At 44.3% G+C, this 24964-nt stretch overlaps 1 protein-coding gene across 2 annotated transcripts in view; it reads left to right on the forward strand.

Annotated features, from left to right (window-relative positions):
- MLH1 (mutL homolog 1) overlaps positions 1–24964 on the forward strand; it is an 83548-nt gene that overhangs the window by 23482 nt on the left and 35102 nt on the right. For both annotated transcript variants that reach the window (XM_043442203.1, XM_043442202.1), the window contains exon 13: positions 1811–1959. In XM_043442203.1, coding sequence (XP_043298138.1) covers positions 1811–1959 — 149 coding nt within the window. The remainder of the gene's footprint in view (positions 1–1810; positions 1960–24964) is intronic.

Raw genomic sequence — 24964 nt, forward strand, 5'->3', positions numbered from 1 at the left:
TGTCTAGTTTACTCATGGTAATGTGTTTATGTCAGACGTACCCTCCTCTTTCTCCTGTGTCCACACATCTGTCCTCTATGTCTGTGTCTCTCTTCTTGCCCTGTAAATAGGTTCATCTGTACTATTTTTCTAGATCCCACATATGTGCATTAATATACAATATTTGTTTTTCTCTTTCTGACTTCAGTCTGTATGATAGACTCTATGGCCATCCATATCTCTACAAATGACCCAATTTCACTTCTTTTTATGGCTGAGTAATATTCCCTGTATATGTACACATACCACATCTTTGTCTATTTCTCTGTTGATGGTCATTTAGGTTGTTTCTGTGTTTTAGCTATTGTAAGTAGTGCTGCAGTAAACACTGGGGTGCTTGCATCTTTTTGACTTACAGTTTTCTCAGCGTAGTAGGATTGCCGGGTTACATGGTAGTTCTGTTTTTTAAGAAACTTCCATACTGTTGTCCACAGTGTCTGTGCCAGTTTACATTCTCATCAACAGTTGAAGTTTCCCTTTTCTTCACACCCTCGCCAACATTTATTGTTCATAGATTTTTTAATGATTGCCATTCTGACTGATGTGAGATGATACCTCACTGTAGTTTTGGTGTGCATTTTTCTAATAATTATGTTGAGCATCTTTTCATGTGCTGCTTGGCCATCTGTATATTTTCTTTGGTGTTCAGTGTACACTCTGTGGGTGCTTTAAGGACATCTCACTGGAATTTGTAAGGTACATATTCCTTACTCAGCGTGTGCAGGCAGTGTCCCTGGAGCTCTGGGTGAAGTCCTTTGCCCAAGGCCACGTGTCCACCTGGTGGCTGACCACCAAAACCCGGGCTCTAAATGCCCACTGGAACTTGGGCCTGTTACTTGACTTTGGTTTGCTCATCTCCCAGTCAGTCTAGCAAGACGACTTCTAAGGATTTGTTTCCAGAGAATAATAAAGGGTGCTAACACTTACTGAGCATCCGCTGTGTGCCAGATACTTTGCATGCATTAGCTCAGTTCATGATCTTAACAGCCCTGCCGGGAAGTGTGACATTTTTATTTATCACTTGGGAAGGTAGGTGACACTACGAGCCATTGACTGCACAGCAAAGAGACCTTTTTAAACCAGGAACCAGAGTGCATCAGTCCTTGCTGAAAGCCACGTGGAGTGAAGCCAGCCTGGCGCCCCAGCCCATCACCCTCTTCCCCTTCGTGGCGCTTCGGCCGGACTCGGCCCTCAGCCCAGGAACTCTCCGACCTCTTGTCACCCAGGTCTCAGCTCAGGTGTCACCTCTCACCAGAGACCGTCTTCGTCCATTTAATCTAAAGTTCTTTCCTTCTCCCCTCCGTCTGTTACCTTGTTTTATTTTCGTCACAGCGTCTGTTGCTACTTAAAACGACCTTTCTCCTGTTGCTGTTTGTGCCACTGGACAGCCAGCATGGTGAAGGCAGGCGCCTTGTCATGGCTGAGTGAGGTTGGGGTTATGCAACAGTGATGGGTGGAGGGGCAGCTGGAGGGTGGAGGGCTGAATGAATGAGACGTGGCGAGATCGGCACACTTGCTCCAGCCCCTGCAGGTCTCTGGGCTGAGCCATGTCCAGTGGTCCCTTCTTGGGCCCCAGAGGTGTCTGAGAAGCAGTATCCGGGAGAACAGACTGATCTGACTGGCTCCTTTGTGGGGAGGCCCCCCCGCCCCCAATATGTGCAGATTTGGCACATAGAAGCTACTTCCTTCTCCAAAATGCGAGGCAAAATTTGACTGACTTTAAAAACTTTAAAGATAGTGTTGACCTGCCAGTTCCTCATCTCCCTTGCAGAAAGAGGCCTCGGGAAGACTCTGATGTGGAAATGGTGGAGGATGCATCCCGAAAGGAGATGACAGCCGCTTGTACCCCCCGGAGAAGGATCATCAACCTCACCAGCGTTCTGAGTCTCCAGGAGGAGATCAACGAGCGGGGCCATGAGAGTACGTAAGTGCCGAGGGCTGCCTGCGCCTCCCGCGGCCGGAACTGCTCTGGTGAAGGTTTGGGAAATGCAGGAAGCGTGCTTGTCCTGATGGTCTCTGCAGTGCGCTGAGCGAACCTTGCTTTCTTTACTAATCCATGGTGGTGTCAGCTTCAAGGTAATCGACACCTGGGAGAGAAGAGAAAAAGTGAGTCTCTGGTTTTAGCCAGAGCGAATCATACTCTTGTTAAATCAGAGAAGTCAGAGTAAAGTGGTCATTTCAAGCAGTGGTCCCCATCCTTTTCGGCACTAGGGACTGGTTTCATGGAAGACAACATTGCCATAGACTAGGGGAGTGGGCAAGGGGGGGGGATTGTTTGAGGGTGATTAAAGTGCGTTACATTTATTGTGCACTTCCTTATTATTATTACATCAGCTCCACCTCAGATCATCAGGCATTGGGGACCCCTGATTTAAAGAATCTTGTTTGTTTCTATCTCTGCTAAAAGCAGTGTGCCCTGCCTGGGGTATGCTGTGGCTGAGAGTACACAGGTTCTGGCGGGCCCTGGTGTGTATCCAGGCAGCTCCCACGTCTGCTGTCTGACCTTAGCCTTTCTGTGCCTGGTTGTTCCTTATCTGTAAAATGAGGTTAATTTTACCATTGAAGATTACTGGTGCTGATTAGAGATAAAATGTAAGTGAAACACTTGGTACAGAGTAAGAAGTCAATAGCTATTTGTGTATCCTGAAGATAAAATGAAAAATCATTATTATTTTCCTCAGAAATAGTTTTCAGAACGCCCAAGTATAGAGCTCCACTTGAGTCCCTGTTACTCTGAAATGATGTTTATGGTTTTAGGAATGGAGAGGGCTCATCACCTCCTGGGGATAAATTGATGCAGGGACTGAGGTGTGTGGCAGTGACTTGTCCCTGATAGAAGTCCTGACCCCACACTGGGTCACAGTCATGCTCTGGGTGGGTCCGTCGTTGCTGGGCGGTGTTGCACCTGAGTCTGTGCAGTTGAGCCCTGTCCTTGCCATTTTTCATCTACTGCACATTTTTGATTAAACAAGTTACATTTTATAGCAGTGTTGAAAGTTATCTTAAAATAGGACAACCTGGACTAACTTTGAAATGAAATGAATGGCCGAGGAACAATTCAGGGCCCTTTCCACTGATCCTTAGCCTTCTAAACAGCTGTTCTGGCTCAGACACCCCTTCCCTCTTCTCTCAGTTACCACTCGTTGGAATGAACTCAAGAGAGGCCTCAGTTTGCCTTTCCTAGCCAGTTCTTTCTCATCTTCGCGCTCTGGGCCCTTGTCTGTCTGCATGTGGGGGAAGGCGTGGGGTCTGCTCCCTCGGGAAGTCTGCACACTTCCTGTGATTAGGGCCTGGCCAGTTGTAGATGGCGCTGCCAACTGGCTTCTGATTTCTGTTTCCGTGAAGATTTGTTCCCCTTGCTTCTATTCCCTCTGTTACTGGCTTTCAAGCTGGGAGCTTTTAAAATCATTTTTAAATAATGAAAGGAAGGTGGGCCATGACTTGATTTATTTAGCAGTCTCCCTCACAGTTGTTTTAATTGACAGACTCCCTCAGATTTGGAATTTACTGAGTTTTCTCTAAGAGTTTGTATTTCTCATGCAGAGCAGGCTATTTAAAAGTTATAATTTCAGTGAATTTCTGAATAGTTGCAAACTATTTTCGGTAAATCTAATCTATACCAAGTTTGGTTAGGTTTGGAGTCCATTGCTAAGGTGATGATGAATCAAAATGTTCTAAAATTGTATGTTCATGCATATTACCTCATTTAATTCTAGAATAGTCTTGTGAGGGAGGCAGAGCAGATGCTGTTATCTCTGTTTTAAAGATAAAGAAATGGAAGGTGGAGAGATTAGTTGGAACATCCCCTCAGTGCAAAGCTGGTCTGGGTGCCTGCCTCGTGGAGGGGGGGGGTTGTTGCTAGCCCAGCCTGCAGCAGCGGGGCTGGTCCAGGGCTTAGATGCAAAACTAGATCAGCTGCTTTAGATCACGTGGTGGGATGAGTAAGCCACGTGATCCCTGATCCCTCAGACTGAGGCTGTTTCCAGATGAGCAGGGCTGGGTTTTCCAGAGGGGTCCTGGTCTTGGTGTGGGGAGTAGGGCTGCCTTTTGGAGCCAGGAGAATTCCGTTGAAGCTCTTACCACCTACAGCATTCCGTAGCCAGTCAGAAATCTGTTCACCTTTGTGGGGCATCTGTTCCCTGCTCTGTGAACAGGTGCTCCTGTTACAGCCCTTACTCGGCTGTTGTGATGAACACCTGAGACATTGTTTATACAGCCCCAAGCAGGGAAGCTGGTTGAGTTAAATGCCTACAGGGATCTCTCTGAAGCTCGGATTTGGGGAAGTAGGCTAGAACCTGGCTGCACTCCCACAGAGCTATGCCCTGGCCCAGGAAAGAAGTCAGATGCTTTTGATCTTGGGTGGCCTGGGCCAGCTTGAAGTGGGGCTTGGATTCCCAGCCAGAGATTGAGGTTGGATCACAGCAGTGATAGTGTTAAATCCTAGCCACTAGACCAGTGGTCATTGACAAGGCCCTGGCCCTTTGGCTTTGCAGATAAAGAATTCCCACAGAGATAGAAAGGTGAAACAAGTGAAGTATTTATTAAGAGGAAGAAGTTAAGTACAGGTGGGAAACGCGGCTGTACTGACACTGAGGGGATCAGACTGTCGCTGAGTCTCACCCTTGAGGCAGTTTGAGTTACTGTTATGGGGCGTTTTTTCCTGTTTTTCTTTGGCCAGTCATTTTGATCTGCCTGCTTCAGAGCCCATATTTGGTATATCTCATGTGTGCACACTCATCTGTCAGCCAAGATGGACTCCAGAGAAGAGGTGTAACTTAGCATTGCTCCCTTTTTGCCCTCCAAGGAGCTTTCTATTCAGGAAGGTCTCCTTTGAGACTGAGAAAATGTGTGGTCTCTTATCTGGGGAGGGTCCAGCCTCCTCTCTCGATTGTCCTGCTATTGATATTTAGGAGTTTCTGTCCCCAGGGAACGAACTTCAGTTGCTCACCCTGATTCGGGGGGGCACATCTACCACCTGCCTCAAATCCTCCTTGAGACATAGACCCCAAGAAATTTTTATCAGGAAGATAGATAAAGGGTAAAACTTCTGTAGCTTCTTCAGCTGGCCAGGGCCTCGTAAGACCCTATATAGTTGGGTTCATGAAGCTCTCCCCCTGTCTCCTTAAAGGGCCCCAGATTGCTCTTTCAGCAGGGTCTGCTGTGGGGAGTGACTGGACTCCCTCCGTCACCACTGTTCTGTGATGTCCCGGAGAAAGCAAACTACTTAGAGAAGCAAGGACTAGAGACCAGTAAAAGACTGTTACAATCAGACTCAAGCAAGGGTAGGAATCTGGTTATACAAGGTCAGCCTATCTTTGTTAATCTCAGGCTTAAAATTTAGTATCTTTCTCTATTTCTAAAATGAAAGATCTGAAAAAAAATAAATGAAAGATCTGAACCCGTTGGTCCCAGGCCTCCTCCTTGGACTGAAAGGTCTTAGTTGCAGATTTGCAACAGTATGGAAAACAATGGTGAAAGTCGCTCAGTCGTGTCCAGCTCTTTGCAACCCCATGGACTATAGAGTCCATGGAATTCTCCAGGCTAGAATACTCGGGTGGGTAGCCTTTCTCTTCTCCAGGGCATCTTCCCAACGCAGGGATCGAACCCAGGTCTCCCGCATTGCAGGCGGATTCTTTACCACCAGGGAAGCCCAACAGAGCACTGGGCAAAATATAAATCAGGATGGCTGAGAAGAGAAAGTTTGTAAGAAAATGTTTCTAAGGAAAGGGTTAGGCAAGAGACATTCAAATTTTCTTCAGTTGGAAAATGAACAATTCTGACCCTGTACATTACTATTCTGAGTCTAGGGTCTCTGGTGGAAGACCATTTTCCCTCAGGAACTTGGTTGAAATTCCTTACGGGATGGACTTAGCTTGGGGTAAGCAAATCCAGCTTTCCATCAACTCAGTGGAAGAAGCATGAATTTGTGCAGTGCAAGCCAGAGAGTTGTCTGTTCATCCTGTGGATAAGGGAAAGAGGTATAGAGAAGCTAAGTCAGTCAGTAGCTTCATCATAGCACCAGTCAGGCCATAATTGAGTCACCCAGCGTGGGCAGAGAAGTTTAGTAAATTCCAAGAGCAAGAGTGAGAGCAGAGAAGACAGTAGTTATCCAAACCTACCAGAGCACATCAGTTATTCTGTAAATGGATTGGTGTACCAGAAGGCAAAAGGAAGATAGTAGCTGTTACTTAGCCTAGGGTCTAAGACGTCTTTCTGTGCTTTTTGAATAAGAGGTTTAGGTCTTGGAGTGGCTTATTCATCTACCTGGAATTTTCAGGCTGTCTTGGGTCCTCTGGGTCCTGTAGAGCCGTGCTTCCCAGCCTTTTTGGCACCAGGGACCAGTTTCAAGGAAGACGGTTTTTCCATGGACCGGGGCTGGGGGGCAGGGGATGGTTCAGCGGGAATGCGAGCGATGGGGAGCAGCAGATGAAGCTTCACTTGCTTGCCCACCACCTCCTGCTCTGGGACTCCGTTCTTAGCAGGCCTCACCACTACTGCTCCACGGCCCAGGGCTTGGGGACTTCTGCTGTACAGACTTCGAGAAAGGGTGGATTCACAGGGATGATTGGAATGTGGGTCTTCAGGTTCCTGTAACATATCGGTGGAGACAGGTTTAATCCTGGACAGGTGAACCCAGCTGGTGACCCCCTGGAGTTTGCTATGGGAGTACTCAGCAAGATTTAGTAAGGACCTTTCCATTTTGGGAGTAGCTAGTCGCCAGGGGTTCATTTGTCTAGGTCTTTAAGAGTACCCAGTCTCCAGGGTAACTGGGACTGTCATCTGGAGAGGGCTGCGCTCTGTTGCCACCTTCTTGTCTAGCCTTCTGGACCTGGCCTAGGTTTATAATGTATCTAAGGTGAGCCTGGGTTTCTGAGTCAGTTAGCATGTCCAGAGTAGGGAATGGCCTCTGTATGTCATTTTGCAAGGGCTTAACTTAGTGGTAGTTTCAGGAGCTGCCCTGACCCTTAGGCAGGCTGTTGGCAGCAGGTGATAACTCGACTCCAACGTTTCCTGACAGTTTGCCCAAGGTTTTATTTCGAGTACGATTATCCGGTTCCGCTTTTCCTAAGGATTGAGGTCTTCAGGATGAATGGAGGTGGCACTTAATTCCCAAAGTCTGCAAAATCTGTTGTGTGATTTTTGCTATAAATGAAGGGTCATTGTCACCCTGAAGGTGATGGGGCAATCTGAATCTATGAATAATTTCCTTTAGGAGCACCTTAGCCACTTCAGTTACTTTCTTTGTTCTATTAGGGAAGGCCTCCATCTATACAGTTAAAGTACCTGTAAAGACTAGTAAGTATTTGAAGCCCTGGAAAGAGGGCATCTGAGTGAAACCTATTTGCAGTCCTCTCCTGGGTAAATCCCACATTGCTGGACTGGGCTGACGAGGGGGAGGCTTGACGTTGCCTCCTAGATTATGGGTGGTGCAAAGGGCACAGGCTCAAGTTACTCTTTTAATTGTCTCCAGGAGCCCTTTCCCTGTAAAAACTTGGAAAACAACTATAGGCATTGCATCTCTCCCCAGATGGAGAGAATCATGTAGCCCTTTAGTAATTTTCCAGTGGTCGGAGGAAGGAATGAGCAATTTCTGATCTGTGTGTCACCAGCCATCTGGTCCCTTAATTTCCCCCCCTGTTTCGTGCCTAGGTCTCTTCAGAATTGAGTACTTGGGTATAACATTAGAAGGGGTAAGGGATAGGATTAAAGCCATTTTTGTTACGGACATTAGGGTACTTTGCTCGCTTCCCAGTCAGCCCTGTCATTTCCTCAGAAAATTTGAGAAGTTTCCTTTTGGTGCCCATGGCAATGAATGCCTGCTACATGTTTTGGTTTTAGAACCGCTTCTATGAGATGTAGAATCTCAGCCCCACATTTTACAGGGAAATTTCTTGCATTTAGAAGTTGCATTAGACTTGCATTAGAAGTCTTCTCTATTTCAGGATAGCTGTGTGGCATGTAAAACGAAGGCATATTTTGAGTCTGTGTATATGTCTATAATTTTCCTTCCCTTGGGATTAAGGCTCACATTAGGGCAGTTAGCTCAGCCTTTCGGGCTGAGGTGTCAGGTGGCAAAGACTCTGCTGCTTTAATACTATAATTGTTCACAATGGCATACCCTGCACTCCTGACCCCATCTCTGACGAAACTGGTGTTAGCACTTCCTCAGTTGTCTATGGCCTGGCCTACAGGTCAGATCAGCAGGCACAGACCTGGTCAAGGGTTTTGAGGCAAGAGTGTGTTAGCTCTGGGCTTCAGGTGGGCATTGGTAGTGGGGTCGAGTATGTGGCAGATTTTGAGGGTTGGTTCTGGGGAGTCAAGGGGCAAAGCCTGGTACTTGATAAGGTACCCTTCTAGTTTGCCTGTTATCTCTAAAGTTGCTGGTACTTGTGAGGGGTCTGGATTTCACATGGCTGTCCAAAGACAAGCTTGTTAGGTTTTTCCACCAATAAACCAGTGGCTGCTACAGCCTGGAGGCAGTCAGGCCAAACTTGGGCCACAGAGTCTAGTTGCTTGAAAAAGTAGCTGTTAGGGTGAGGAACTTCCCCTAGCTTCTGTATAAGGACCCCCCAAGGCTGTCCCCTGCCTTTCAGCCATGTACAAGATGAATGGCTTTTCCAAACTGAGGATACCCAGAGCAAGGGCTCTGGTGAGGGCCTGCTTGATATTATTAAAAGACTTCTCCTGTTCTCCATTCCAAAGTATCAGTTCCGTATCTGGGCCTTTAATGGCTTCATATAGGGGCTTAGCCATTAGTCCAAATCCTGGAATCCAAGTTCTACAAAATCCTGCCATGCTTCAAAAAAGATGGAGATGTTTCTTTGTCTTTGGAGTGCTTAGGCCTAATATAGTTTGCTTTCTATCTGGAGATAATTGTCTACTTCTGGAGTTTATAATATATCCCAGATATTCAACTTGTTGCTTTGTGCCTTTTTCTGAGAGACTCTAACCCTGGGCCCCGAGGAAATTAGGGACTTCAATGATATTTTGATCTGAAGCCTCCATGGAGGGACTCCATATTAAAATATTGTCCAAATACTGTGGAATGATCCCTTCTTTTAGGTGTGTCTCCCTTAGTTCCTTCTTAGGGCCTGGGGGAACAAGTGTGGGTTGTCCCGAAACCCCCGAGGGGATACTGTTTGTGTATATTGTTGCATTTGGTCTGAGTCAGGGTTAATCCACCTGAAGGCAAACAGATACTGAGATGAGGGATGAGCTGGGATGCCAAAAAAAAAAAAAAAAAGCCATCTTTGAGTCTTAGCACAGTAAACTATTTGGCATCTCCAGGAATCTGAGCTAATACGTTACAAGGATTGGCCATAAGGGTCTATATAGGGACCACTGAATCTTTTACTGCTTTAAGGTCTTGTGCTGTACTGTACTCCCCGTTCGGCTTGACAACTGGCAGAAAACAAGTGTAGTGCATGGAGGCTGGAGGGCACCAAGAGGCCACGTCCTAAGAATTTATCTGCACGGGGTTGTAAACCCTTCTTTGCTTCCAGCTTTATAGAATATTGTCTCCTGTTGGGATAGGCAGTTTCTGGCCTAAGCTAATTCTTACATGTTGGGCATTTATGGTCCTTGCAGGGATTCCTTTGTCCCATACTGAAGGGTCTGCTGTTTGTAGAATATGCCTGGGAATAGGACTTTGCCCTTCTGGCCAATGTTAGAGGCAAAATAAGAGGCTGCCCGGGTCCTCCTATCTGGAGTATGGCCCTGAGGAAACTCAGAAGTTCTCTCCCAAGGAGAGGGGTGGGACACTTGGTACAACTAAAAAGGCATGCGAAATCAACTGCTGCTCAAGTTGGCAAGTGAGAGGCCCAGTAAAATAATGGATGCGAGACTTTCCCCTCGACATCCATTATAATACAGCTTTTGAAGGAAAGAAGTTCAGCGTGAGGAATCAGGACAGGGTAAGTGGCTTCCTTATCAGTTAAAAAATCGATTTTCTTATCTGTCAGTCAAGGACTACCTGGGGCTCCTTGAAGGAGATAGATGTCTCGTTGTGGGGGGAGCCACCAGAATCCCCAGGCCGCCTCAGTTGTCCAGCATGGCCCTCTCAGGAGCGGGAGCCCTGCTTCCCCTTCAGGAAGGAGTGAGGCCTGTCTTCCAGTGACCTGTTTGTTTGCAGGCTAGGCATGGCCCGGGGGGATCTTTCTGGCAATCTCGGGCCCAGTGGCCAGTTGACTTGCATTTGTAGCATTTCCCTGTTGGTGTTACCTTCGGACAGATAGTTGGACTTTCTTGGTACCTTTGGGTTGTCCTGAGGTTACAAGGCGTGGGTGAGAGCAATGGCCGTCAGTTTTGCATGCGCCCTGCCTGTCTTTCCTCATGTTGGGTTCCCTCTTCCTCCTCAGCTTGATCTCCATTATTAAACACCCCAAAGGCCACCCCTAAGAGTTGGGGCATGAGTGTCTGTGGGCCAAATTGTAACTTCTGGAGGTTCCACCTAGTGTGAGGGGCAGACTGGCTGATAAAGTTCTGTCCCAGTAGGGACTGACCTTCACAAGTGGAGGGATCTATGTTGGTCTATTTCCTAAAAGCCTCCACACACCACATGTGAAAGAAGGATGGATTTTCTTTTTCTTCTTAGGTCATTTCTTTAACCTTTTCATAGTTAACTGACTTTTTGATACACTTTCTCATCCCTTCTAATGGACATCGGATAAATGCTTCTTGGCTTCTGTTCCTTCCCAGGAATTATAATTCCAAGAGGGTTCCTGATCTGGGACTGCGTCTTCACTCAGAGCATAATGTTTGGGTTGGTCTCTGGTAAACTGGTCAGTTCCCTTTGACCTGCTGTCCAGATTCTGTTTTTCCTCAAAAGTACAATGAGTAGATAGGACTACTTGGACATCCTTCTGGTTAAATCATAGACCAGAGTGAGGACGTAAGACCGTTCAGCAAACTTTACTAGGGTCTTCAGAAAATTGGTCCAGTTTCTGTTTATACTGGGCTGTATCAGTTAAAGAAAAGGACACGTGCTCTGTCCCTTTTCCATTTGCCACTTCTCTGACAGGGCATACTTTTCCTAAGCCTGGGTGATAGGAAGCTCCACTGTAAGTTACCCCAGAGGGACTAGTCTCTCTTCTTTGGGGTAACAGAGGGTATGAAGGGACGTAGGGAGGTGGAGTTTAGGATTGGTCAGAGGGAGCGAGAGAAGTAGGTGACTCTGAAAAAGTACAGATGCTGTTATTAGGAGTCGGGGGAGCTAGATTTCCCCCTGAGAGATGGGAACTTACAAGATCATCTAAAATGTCAGGAGAGTCTTCTTGTTCCCCAGGTTTTTAGTATATATGCTGCCTAAGTGAGCACATTCCCCAGGGTTTGAATTATGAGACCCATATAGGGCGAGATGTTGGTAAGGACCATGAAAGCCTGAACATAGGGAATCTCATTCCACTTTTCCATCTTGTGGCAGTAAAGATCCAATTGCAGAATGGTATTATAATTTAGAAACCCATTTTCAAGGCATTTTTCTCCATTCCCCAATTTATGCAAAGACCAGGCACTGTGACAGTAGAATTTGTTTTTCCTTTTTCTGTTGTTCAGTCCCTCAGTTGAGTCTGACTTTTTGCAACCCCACGGACTGCAGCACACAGGTTTCCCTGCCCTTCACCATCTCCTGGAGTTTGCTGAAACTCGTATCCGTTGAGTCGGTGATGGCATCCAACCATTTAATCCTCAGGGAAGCGCTCTCCTTTATTAGCCCTTCAATTTAAAAAAAAGGCCACTTCTTAACGATACACTCCAGAAGTGTTTCTCCTGGCTCGGAGGGGGAATCCTCCCATGTTGAATAACCTGCAACCAAAAATAAGAGAGCACTCTTGGAGTGGAGTGTGGCATCCTGGAAATGTTTACCAGGAGGCATTAACCTGAAGGGGTTTCGGGTGCCCCTGAAATTCTCTTCAAACCTGATGGGACTTCGTATGTCCTCTTCACTCTCTGGTTGGTTTCTGGCCCCCAGGATACCCTGCTCAGGGCACCCAACCCAGCACAGCCGGAGAAAGGCTTTTGAACCAGTGTAGACAGGTTGCCAGGACTTCCCTCAGGGATCTGTTGTTTATAGAGCTTATGTCCTACGATAAGTCCTCCTGTGCTGGAGTGTATTCCCTGAGACTGAGCATCTACAAAGTTTATATTATAATTCGGGCTTCTGGTAGCGGCCAACCTGATAGGCTCTCTGTAGCAGTGTGGAGGCTGCTATGCCTGGAGTGAAGGGGGTCTGGTAGGTGTAAAGAGGAATCCTTGGAGAAGTTGGAGCTGGGTGCTATGGAAGATGGCATGGGGTTCAAGACTTGAGGGCCAGGAAGTGGAGAAATTCTCAATAGTAAATTTCTGGACATTGAGGTGAGAGACTAGACCGCTGAAGAATTCCAAATCTTTTGTCCTATCTTCCTGGCAGCTAAGATAGAATTGGGGGGACTTCCTGGTGGTCCAGTGGCTAAGACTTTGCGCCTCCAGTGCAAGGGGGCCCAGGTTCGATCCCTGGTCAGGGAGCTAGATCTAAAATGCCACAACTAAAAGTTCTCACATGCTATAACTAAGCAGCCAAATAGATAAACAAATACTTACAGTAAAGGAAAAAAAGAGTTGGGAATCGTCTGATTTTGTCTGACGCACATGGCACTGAATTAGGCAGTGGCAGGGATGCAGTTTAGGAATGATATCTAGGAAATCTTTCCATAAAAGGGTGTAGAGAAAAAAAGTAAGAAATAGACCTTGTTGTTCAAGTAAAGTGGGAAAGAATACCTTAGTGGAGGTTTCTGCACGGGAAAGTTAGAGAGTGAGAGTGAGACCCCCTGGGCTCCTGCGTGGTCAGAAATTGCGTTTCTGCCATGTCCCGAAGGACAGCATCAGCTGTCACCCAAACATTTGAATCTGCACAACCTGCGAAATTCTCCTGCCATCCCCAGTGTCGCAGGGAGCCATAATGCCGTGAGTGGACAGACATGATGGCCTGTGGGTCTTGAAAGTGAAGGGGATAGTGAGAGAAAGAAAGCAAGAGTAAAAGCCACAGCTGGGCAAACTCCATGGCTTACCTTGACTTCTCGAATTCCCGAGTTTTGGCACCAAATATGATCTTGGGTGGCCTCGGCCTACAGCTGCTTAGAGCCAGGCTTCGGTTCCCTGGCCAGAGACTGAGCGTGGCTCACAGCCGGGGGAGCACCAGATGCTCGCTGCTGGACCAGTGGTCAGTACTGGCACTTCAGCTTTGCAGATGAAGGATTCCCACAAAGATGGAAAGCAGTGAAACAAGTGAAGTATTTATTAGGAGGAAAAAGTACAGTCCATGTGGATAGACACTTGGGCAGACTCAAGAGTTACTGAGGCATGCCCTTGTGGCAGTTGAATTACTTTTATGGGGCATTTCTTCTCGTTTCCTTGGCCAGTCATTTTGATTTACCTGGTTTAGAGTCCAAATTTAGTTTATATCTCAGGACCCTCCCATATGTAGGTATGCATCTCTTAGCCAAGATGGATTGCACCAAAGAGGACTATGGGTAGTGAGCCATCAGTTGGCATCTCTCCCCTTTTTGAACTCCAAGGAGCCTTTCTGTGCATGTATAATTGGGGAGGTCTCTTGGGTTCAAGAATGAGAAATATGTGGTCTCTTATCTTCTATCTGGGCAGGCCCTGTCTCCTCTCTGAGCTTTCCTGCTATTCTTGTTTTGAAGTTTCAGTCCCCAGGGAATAAGTCTCCTATCCTTTTACCTTGTGGGAGCCCATCTACTTCCTGCCTCACTTTCCTTTAGCGACATTTTTAGTTGCATTTATTTGTGTAATTATTTCATTATGGTGCCAGGCAGAGTGCCTGGCTTGGGGACTCAGGAGATCTTTACTGAAGCAGTGATTGGGAAGAGCCACCTCAGAGGGGGAACCCTGCAATCTGTAATCTGAAGGGATGTCAGGGTTGAACACTCCATCAGACAACGTCTTGAGTCTGGATTTATCCATTCCTCGTGAATACACTTTCAAGCAACAAGTGAGGTTAATTTCTGGCCCAACATCCAGCCACCTGTTCCGTGGAATTAGGCTCATCCTGGATTAGTAACAACCAAGTTACTTATTGCCAGTCACATAATTTTGATCCATTAATTAAGGAGGATGAGGAATGTCGTAAGTTATTTGCTAACACTTAAATCAGAAAATGTGCTTACCATTTTATCTGCAGCTTTATTTTGGTGAACAGTCCTGGGTCTTAATGTATACACTCTTCTATGTTTATCACCAGATGACAGGTTCTTTTGGTTCAATAAGTCAGCTCGGCAGACATTTATCAGATGTCTTCTATGTACAAAGTATGCTGTGTCCCTGAGGCAAAAAACCCACTGAATAAGTTCAAACCCTTGACTTAAAGGAGTCCATGCTGTTGTGGGGGGTGTTTGGTAAATTGCCGGCTGTGACATAAGGTCGAATGAGAGACATTCTGGGACAGAGACAGAAGGCCACGTCAACCAGGGTGACAGGGTGACATTTCCCTGGCAGGTCTGCTGGATCTACTGAGGCAGGGCCAGAGGCCCTGGCCCCCGGGGGCTGCGGGCACGGGAGAGCTTGCTCCCGGAGGGGCCCTCGGGAGCCGGAGGACTGCTCGCCCTTCCTCTGGGCACCTTCACTCGCTAGTGCTCAGAGATACGTGCTCAAGATGGAGGGTGCCCTTGTGAACGTGGATGTGTGGTTTGGCGTTGAAGCACAGAGGATTTGGTCCCATCTTGGTGCTGGTAGAGTGACAGGAGATGCCCGCAGACCCCCAGTGCTGTGGGCGTGACTGGGGAGGAGCCCGGCCTGTCTTCCGTGCCGACCTCCTGCCTGAGTAGAGCCCCGCCTCCCCGCCCCCGGCCGGGCTGCGCTTCGGTAGCTGTGGATGCGTCAGAGCTTCCGTGAAAAATGTGTATGGAAAAATCTCTGGTCCTTTTTTAGTGGATTACACTGCTTCTCTTTTCTCCAGTGCCTCATTATTAAAGATTATTTGATGTTCTCCAGCTTTTAAAATAATTATTTTCCACCTACGCAGAACATCCTGTAGAGACATTGAGTTTCCAGTGGGAACAGAGGGGAACACTTATGTTAAAATTAGGAAAATAAGCCTCTTTTGGGGAGGGGGAGCAGAGAGTGTTGCAGAACTTATGTAACAGTGCAGGAACTCACATGTGGTGCCTGAGTTTAAAAACAAAAATGTGATGTTGAGGCTTACTGCTGTCCCCAGACGCTTGCCCTGTTGTCTCCAACCCCTCTCCTCCATTCCCCTTTGTAGTGGTGGGGCTTTTACTTCCTTCATTAAATGTATATTTATGTACTCACGTGCACAGGCACTCAGATAAGTTAGCAGATGCAAAATTGTGCTTATAGAACATAAGTAGGAGCTACTGGAGAGAACGTAGACAACACCGCTGTGTAAAGAAACACTGGTGTTTGACACCACTGCTTAGAGAAGCAACAGCGATGTGCTGCTGGCCCGTCCCAGCCTCTCCCTCCTCTCTTAGGGTAACTGTCACCTTACATTTTGTGACTATTATTTCCTTTCTGTTATTAGAATTTTACCACCCATGTTTGTAGCCCTACAAAACTTATTGTGCAGATTTTAAACTTTATATAGAGGGAAATATACAGTATTTTTCTGCACTGTATATAAATATGCATACACATTGCTAAAATTCATCCATCTTGCTATACTCTGGTTTGCTTTTTCTGTTTGTGATAGATTCCACTTTGTGATTCTGCCCTGTGTTTAATCATTCATTCTGCAGTGGAAGAACATGCGGGGGACTTCAGGGGCCCCACCTCTGCCTCTCAGCCCCCAGCCCCTTTCCTAGACTTGAGCAGATCATGAGCTCGGCGCACTGGCCGGCAAGCTCTGTGTAGGGTAGACACACCACCCGGCTGGCTCCTAAAAGTGAAGGTTTGTCTTCCAGATGGGTTGCTAAGTGTGTGGTCCCTCCAACAGTGTAGACAGCTGCTTTGCTTCAGTTTTTCTCCAGCGTTTGATATTGTCGACTTTTTACTGGTTTCTTGTTAGTGAAATGGTGTCTAATGGTAGTTTTCATTTGCACTTCCTTGGTCTTTCATAAAGTTGACTAAGTATTTCCTTTTGGTAAGTGCCTGTTTCTAGCTTTCTGCCCATGTTTCTGTTGGGTTTTTGGTCTTTTCTGATTTTAAGAGTGTTTTATGTAATGTAAACATTGATCAGTTATCTGAGAACATCTTCCTTCAGTTTAGGGTTCATGGGGTATGTATTTTTTTATGAATGCTTGTGTGTGTGCGTGTGCACACGTGTGTGTGCGTGTTAGTTGCTCTGTCATGTCTGACTCTTTGTGATCCCATGGACTGTAGCCCACCAGGCTCCTCTCTCTATGGAATTGCTCCTGGCAAGAATACTGGAGTGGGTTGCCATTTCCTTCTCTAGTAATGAGAAGGAAATGGGCTCCCCCCATATATATATATATATTTTTTTTTTTTTAATTAAAAAAATTTTATATTGGAGTATAGTTAACAATGTGTTAGTTTCAGGTGTAGAGCAAAACAATTTACATTCCCACTAAAGTGTAGAAGGGTCCTTTTTGTCCACACCTTCTCCATCATTTATGGTTTGTAGACTTGATGATGACCATTTTGACTGGTGTGAGGCAATAGCTCATTAAAGTTTTGATTTGCATTTCTAATAATTAGTGATCTTGAATTTCTTTTCATGCGCCTCTTGGCCATCTGTATGTCTTCTTTGGAGAAATATCTATTTAGGTCTTCTGCCCACTTTTTTGATTGGGAATTTGGGTTTTTGATACTGACTCGCATGAGCTGTTAATTTTGGAGATTAATCTGTTGTTGGTCACATCATTTGCAAATATTTTCTCCTGTAGTTTGTCTGTTTTGCTTATGGTTTGCTTTGCAAAAACTTTTGAGTTTAATTAAGTCCCACTTGTTTATTTTTGTTTTTATTTCTATTACTCTAGGAGATGGGTCAAAATACACGTTGCTCTGATTTATCTCAGAGTATTTGCGTATGTTTTCCTTTAAGAGTATTATATAGTAACCAGTCTTACTTTAAGATTTTTAATCCATTTAAAATTTATTTTAGCATATGATGTTAAAGAATGTTCTAACTTCATTTTTTTTTACATGTAGCTCTCTAGTTTTCCCAGGACTGTTTATTGAAGAGACTGTCTTTTTTCTCTGTTGTGTAGTCTTGCCTCTTTTGTCTCAGATTAATTGATCATAGGTACATGGGTTTATTTCTGGGCTTTCTCCCCTGTTCCATTGATTTATATTTTTATTTTTGTGCCAATACCATATTGTTTTGATGACTGTAGTTTTATAGTATAGTCTGAAGCAGCTCCATTTTTCTTTTTCAAGATTGCTTTGGCTATTTGAGATCTTTTGTGTCTCCATACAAATTTTAAGATTTTTTGGTGTGTGTTCTAGTTCTGTGAAAATGCCATTGGTAATTTGGTAGGGATTGCATTGATTCTCTAGATTACCTTGGGTAGGATAGTAATTTTTACAGGATTGATTCTTCCAATCCAGGAATATGGTATGTCTTTCTGTTTGTCATCTTTGATTTCTTTCATCAGTATCTTACAGTTTTTGGAGTACAGGTTTTTGCCTCCTTAGGTTTATTCCTAGGTTTTTATTTTTATTTTTTTTGGTGCGGTGGTAAATGGGATTGTTGCTTTAATTTCTCTTGCTGATTTTTTGTTAATGTGAAGAAGTGTAACAGATTTTTGGGTGTTTATTTTGTATTCTTCAACTTCACTGAATTCATTGATGAGCTCTAGTAGTTTTGTGGTAGCATCTTTAGGATTTTCTATGTATAGTATCATGTTACCTGTAAACAATGGCCGTTTTACTATTTCTTTTCCAAGTGGTAAGAGTAAACATCCTTGTCTTGTTCCTGACCTTAGAGGAAATGCTTTCAGTTTTTCACTGTTGAGAACATTGTTAGTAGTTTTGTCATATATGTCCTTTATTATGTTGAGGTATATTCCCTCTATGCCTACTTTCTGGAGAGTTTTTATTATAAATGGGTGTTGAATTTTGTCAGAACCATTTCTGCGTCTATTTAGATGTTTTTTAAAAAAATGATTTATTTTTGTCTGTAATGTGTCTTCGTTGCTGTGTGTGGGCTTTCTCTAGTTGCAGCAAGTTGCAGCTGCTCTTCATTGAGGTACATGGGCTTCTCATTGCAGTGGCTTCTCTTGTTGCAGAGCATGGGCTGTAGGCACACTGGCTTCAGTAGCTGCGGTTCATGGGCTCAGTCATTGCAGCTTTTGGGCTCTTGTGGCACGCAGGCTTAGTTGCTTCTGCATGTGGGATCTTCCTGGACAAGGGATTGAACCTGTGTACCCTGCATTGGCAGGTGGATTTTAAACCACTGAACCACTAGGGAAGTCCTGATTATATGATTTTTATTCTCCTATTTGTCGATGTGTATCACACTGATTTATTTGCAAATATTGAAAAATCCTTGCTTCCCTGGGGTAAATCCCACTTAATCATGGTGTATGGGTTTCCCTGGCAGCTCAAACAGTAGAGAATCTGCCTGCAATGGAGGAGACTGGGATTCGATCCCTGGGTCAAGAAGATCTCCGGGAAAAGGGAATGACTACCCACTAAGGTATTCTTGCCTAGAGAATTCAGTGGACAGAGAGGAGCCTGGTGGGCTCCAGTCCATGGGGTCATGAAGGATTGGACAGGACTGAGTGACGGGAGAGAGAGAGATGGTTCTTTTAATGTATTGTTGGATTCTGTTTGCTGCTGTTTTCTGGATGACTTCTGCATTTATGTTCACCGGTGATACTGGTCAGTACTTTTCTTTTTTTGTGGTATCTTTGTCTGGTTTTGGTATCATAATGATGGTGTTTGGGGGTGTTTCTTCCTCTGCAAATTTTTGGGGAGAGTTTCAGAAGGATAGGTGTTAACTCTTCTCCAAAAGTTTGATAGAATTTACCAGTGAAGAATTCACCATTCATGTGATCCTGGACATTTGTTGGGAGCTTTTTATTTTTTATTTATTTTTTAAATTTTTTATTTATTTTTTTATTAGTTGGAGGCTAATTACTTCACAACATTTCAGTGGGTTTTGTCATACATTGATATGAATCAGCCATAGATTTACACGTATTCCCCATCCCGATCCCCCCCTCCCACCTCCCTCTCCACCCGATTCCTCTGGGTCTTCCCAGTGCACCAGGCCGGAGCACTTGTCTCATGCATCCCACCTGGGCTGCTGATCTGTTTCACCATAGATAGTATACATGCTGTTCTTTTGAAATATCCCACCCTCACATTCTCCCACAGAGTTCAAAAGTCTGTTCTGTATTTCTGTGTCTCTTTTTCTGTTTTGCATATAGGGTTATCGTTACCATCTTTCTAAATTCCATATATATGTGTTAGTATGCTGTAATGTTCTTTATCTTTCTGGCTTACTTCACTCTGTATAAGGGGCTCCAGTTTCATCCATCTCATTAGGATTGGTTCAAATGAATTCTTTTTAACAGCTGAGTAATATTCCATGGTGTATATGTACCACAGCTTCCTTATCCATTCATCTGCTGATGGGCATGTTGGGAGCTTTTTAATCACAGTTTCAATTTCAGTACTTGTGATTGGTCTGTTCATATTTTCTGTTTCTTCTTGGTTCAGTCTTAGGAGATTGTACCTTTCTCAGAATTTGTCCATTTCTGCTAGGTTGTCCATTTTATTTGCATATAGTTGCTGCAAGTAGTCTGCCATGATCCTTTGTATTTCTGTGATGTCTGTAAGTTTTTGATTTTTTAGAGAATTATTTATTTATTTATTTTTCACGAGATGGGGTTTTCGTTGCTGCAGGCAGGCTTTCTCTGGTTGTGGTGGCTTCTCTCGTTGCAGAGCACAGGCTCTAGGCTTGCAGGCTTCAGTAGCTGCAGCACGCTGGCTCGGTAGGCGCCGCACACAGGTGCAGCAGTTGTGGTGCGCAGGCTTACTTGCCCCGAGGCTTGTGGGATCTTCCCAGACCTGATGTTGATCCCCTGTGCCCTGCATTGGTAGGTGGATTCCTAACCACTGGACCACCAGAGAAGTCCCTCCGTTGTATCTTTCCTTTTTTGTTTCTAATTTTATTGATTTAGACCCTCTCTCTTTTTCTGGATGAGTCTGGCTAAAGGTTTATCAGTTTTGTTAATTTTTTCAAAGAATCAGCTTTTAGCTTCATTGATCTTTTCCAGTTCTTCTCTATTTCATTTATTTCTGCTCTCATTTTTATGATTTCTTTCTTTCCACTAACTATGGATTTTGTTTGTTCTTTCTTTAGTTGCTTTAGGTTTAATGTTATGTTGTTTATTTGATATTTTTCTTCTTTCCTGAAGTAAGATTGTATTGCAATAACCTTCTGTCTTAGAACTGCTTTTGCTGTGTCCCATCAGTTTTGAATCACCATGTTTTCATTGTCATTTGTCTCTAGATATTTTTTGATTTCCTCTTTGATTTCTTCAGTGATCCATTGGTTGTTTAGTAGCATATTACTTAGCCTCCATGTATTTATGTTTTTTACAGGTTTTTTAAATCTTGTGATTGATTTCTAATCTAATAGCATTGTCAACTTAAAAAAAATGCACAACATGAGAGTTGCAAGTTAAGTTTTTTTGGGGCCAAATGAAGACTATAGCCTCGGAGACAGCATTTCAGGTAGTTATGAGAAACTGCTCCAAATAGGTAGGGGAGGAAGGTCAATATATATGTGACTTGGTGAATAGGGATTGCATGCAGTCAGTCACATATTTTTGCAGAAGGTCTTGTGAGGGTTACTGTTAGTCATGAGGAGCAGACATCACCATGAAGGAATTTAGTGCTTTTCTAGATAATGAGGAGATGCAAGAACTGGACTCATAAAATCAGCTCCTGAAAATACCTAATTATCTGAAGACCTGTTCTGCCTGTTTTTCTAGAGAACAGAGTGTCTCCTTCATGTTCCTCCATCCTGAACTCCCTTCCAGGGGTGTTGAAGGTCAGCAGCACGTGATTTAATCCTTGTAGAGGCAGATGGCAAGTGCCCATGGCAAGTGCTGTTTTGTAGTTGACAGAGCCTCTTCATGGTGATAAATTCGTTCCATGGTGCTAGGAAGGTGCATTCCTAGATGGTGAAGATTTTGGTGATAGACCATTCAGTGTGGTCTTATGAACAGTAACTAAAGATCTCTGGGCCACCCAACTTCTAGTCTTTTTTGGTCCAAGAAAAAAATTCCCTCTTGCTGCATCTTCCCATATCGAGAATTATACTATTACAGTCATTGATCGCATACAGAATTATATGTTTGATCAACTGCTTCAAGTTGCCTCAGTGTGTTAGTCATTAAGTCGTGTCTGACTTTTTGTGACCCCATGGACTGTAGCTGGCCAGCCTCTGTCCATGGGATTTCCCAGGCAAGAATACTGGAGTGGGTTGCCATTTCTTCTCCAGGGAGGTCTTCCCAACCCAGGGATCAAACTTGGGTCTCCTGCGTTAAAGGTGGATTCTTTATCATCTGAGCCACCAAGCCACCAGGAAAGCCATCATTATTTTTTTGGAGGCTCAGTCACACATTTGGTAATACAAAAAATGCTAATCTTGTATAACAGGCAAAATGCCAATAATATAGCTAATAACTTTAATAGAGTTGTAAGTAAATGTTTAAGCCAAGAGCTTCCCACACCAAACTGATTTTTGAAAAGCTTGTCAAGACTAGGGTGTGGGTCACTGAAAGCACAGTTCTGGTTTTTCATGTGGTTCATTAAACGTGTTGTATGAGAGGGTTCTTCAGGTACGAAACACAGCATTCAGTTTGAATTATGGCACAGGTGTGTCCCTGAGATTCTGTAAGGACGTTACAGGCTGTGTAAATTTCGTAGCACTGCTTTTCTCATCATACAGACCTCAGAGTTCAGCAGGCTCATACCCCAGTTACTGTCATTTAAAGCCTGTTGAGTAAATGTTGTTAAGGCTTTGATATGCCGATTACATTCTCCAGTCCTACTGAAGGCACAAAAATAGTTGTTAAATGGTCATACCAGTGGCATACAGATCTCTAGATTGGCTGGGGTCATCTCTGAATTGTTATGTATATGACCTATGTCCATGGGACTCGCAGGACATTTTCCTATCCATCCCAGTGGAAGCCAAGGCTGTAAGTTAGTACCACAAATCCACTGAGTTTCAGTACTTGCAACCCAGTGACTCTCTGACCGTCTGACTCAGTTCCATACCGATCATTGTCTCTAAGGGTAATCATATGTAGGCATTGTTCACAAGGCACCCAGCCAAATTTCCTACTGTTACTAGGCTTAGTTTGATTCACCCTTAGTGTGATTTAACTGTTCCCAACATAGAGGAGCTTTTGAACTTAAATGACAATATAAATCCATCCCATAATTGTGGAAGGTTTCCTCTTAATAGATGACAAGTTACAGTTTTTGATTGAGATTTAGCTTGTTCTGATTGAGTTTGAGTGACACTAAAGGAAAATTTGTATCTGTGACCAGGGTCAGAGTGGGTATTATTTATTTCATGAGTAGCCTGAACAGGACTGGTCTTGCCTCTAAAATAAATTTCCTCAGGGCTATCCAGTCAGAGCCTTGGAAGGGAGAAATCTTCCAGGGTAAGCCTGGTAGTAGACACAGATAATTGGCCACAAACCCAATAAGTGGATTGATTTTTTTTTTTAATTAGCATAGGATCGTGCCCATGATAGGAAAACATTTGATTCATATGCAGAGGTCCAGGAAGTCAGGAAAACTGTAAATGATCATATGTGTCAGTTCCGGTATCTTGGGTAAGCTGTCTACTTCTCATGTTGTCTTCTCATCCTGATGTGAGTGTAGTTTCTCCTTTATTTGAGCATCGTTTTAAGGTGAGTTTGAGGTCAGCAGTCCTCTCTACAGACCAGTCTGTCGCAGGGCCCCTTTTTAAGTGGAAAATGTGAATCCAACAGTCAGTTTCCTTTGGTTTTGTTGCACATGAGCTAGTTAAGAGTGCCTGGTGAGGGCCTTTCCATCTGGGTTGTAGTGAGTCTTTTATTTATTTATTTTTTTTTGTAGTGAGTCTTTTAAATGACGTCTTTTCCAATATACATAATCTGGTTGCACATCATGGGATATCTGATCTTCATCCAAAAATAGATTACTATGATAAACTTCAGAAACAAGCTTAAAATGCTCTTTTAGGAATTCAGTTAAGCATTTACAATAATATAACATGTTCCCTTTTAATAATATATGTTTATAAAATCCTTCATCCAGTCTCTTTGGTCTCCCAGTGATAATTTCAAAAGGATACAAAGGATGTTTCCCAAAGGGAATTAATCTTAGGTTGAGGAGGACCAGTGGAACGGCCTTTGGCCAAGGTAAGGAATAAGCATCTACGATTTTAGCCAATTAGTATTTACTTATTTATTTTTTCCAGTTGATTTTTAATTGTTTCATTTGTACTTTCTACTAGCCTAGAGGCCTGGGGGTGGAAAGTACAGTGGAAATGCTTCATAATTAGCCCAATTTTGCAAATTTTCTTGACAATTTGTCCAATAAAATGGGTTCCCCTATAATTCTGTATTTCTATAGGGACTCCCCAAATGGGAATCACCCTAGTATTCATTTGCTTACCAACTGTGCAGTGTGCCCTTCTGTATGGAAATGCCTCAGCCCAATGTGAAGGCATGCAAATCCTAACAGGTTACATGCTGGTAACCTTGAGAGGGGCCATTTGGATAAATTCAACCTGCCAAATTTCAGAAGAGCCAGCAGGTAATGGAAAACTTCCCTGAGAACTATGTAATGGCTTTCCTGAGTTGTATTTTGGACATTTGGTGCACCTAGAATAAGTTTTCCGAGTTAGAGTGAAGGAGTGCTTCCCCAAATACTGTTTTATCCCACAGTACTGTCTTACCTGAGTTCCGGTGAGTTAGCTTATGAATTTATTGTAAAATGGGGTATTGTATGCTGAACAGAAGAATATAGCTTTCCATTTGGGCCTATCCAGAGCCCTTTGTTGGAGTCAAACCTTGCTCCTTTTTGTTTCCATGTTTCCTTTTCTCCCTTTGGTGCTGTTCTTAAAAATTTAGCAGGGTGTCAGCAAGGTTCCTGGGAGGCTGGAAAGAGAAACCCGCTGTTGACTTATCATTTTGCAGAGCTGCCATCTTGGCAATGTGATCAGCTACGGAGTTCCCTCTTGCTTCGTGGTGTCAGTCTCTGAATGACCTGATACCTTAATGATAGCTAATGCACTTGGTAGAAGAATTGCATCCAGTAATTCTGCAACTTGTCCCCTGAGGCTGCCCTGAGGAAGTTAAAAATCCTCTGTTTCCAAAGCATGCCAAAATCGTGTGCTACCCCAGAAGCTTTGTGGCTGTTGGTGTAAATATTATGGGATTTCCCTTGCCAAGTGGCAGGCTCTTGTTAGTGCTATCAATTCAGCTTCTTGGGCAGAAGAGATGTCAGGTAAGGGACCATCCTCAAGGATTGGTACTGGAGAAGCAGCAGCGTAACTAGTACCAGCACATAACCGGTACTTTCCACGAGGTCCTCACGGATATGAACCATCAGTGAATAATGTAAAGTCAGGATTATCCATAGGGCTTCCTCGGAGATTGATCCTGAGAGATAAAAGGTTGTCAGGTAAAACAACACAATCATGTTTTTCATCATTAACATCTAATTCCTCTGGTAGCAAGGTGGCTGGATGAAGCTTGTTTCATCTGTGAAGAATTATATTCGGGTAGAGCAAGATAGTCTCATGGGAAGTTAATCGACTTGCTGAATAATGTTGTTTGTGATGAAAGTTTAGTTAAGACTTCCACAGGGCAAGGAACAAAGATGGCTGGAGAGTGTGACTCATGATTGTCTCTACTGTGGTCTGACACAGCCCAGCTGTCCCTCTGACAGCCTGGAGGCAAGGCGAGAGGTCCCTGGCTACTGAATCTAACTT

This window comes from Cervus canadensis, chromosome 22 (genome assembly GCF_019320065.1).
Source record: "Cervus canadensis isolate Bull #8, Minnesota chromosome 22, ASM1932006v1, whole genome shotgun sequence".
Classification (NCBI taxonomy): domain Eukaryota; kingdom Metazoa; phylum Chordata; class Mammalia; order Artiodactyla; family Cervidae; genus Cervus; species Cervus canadensis.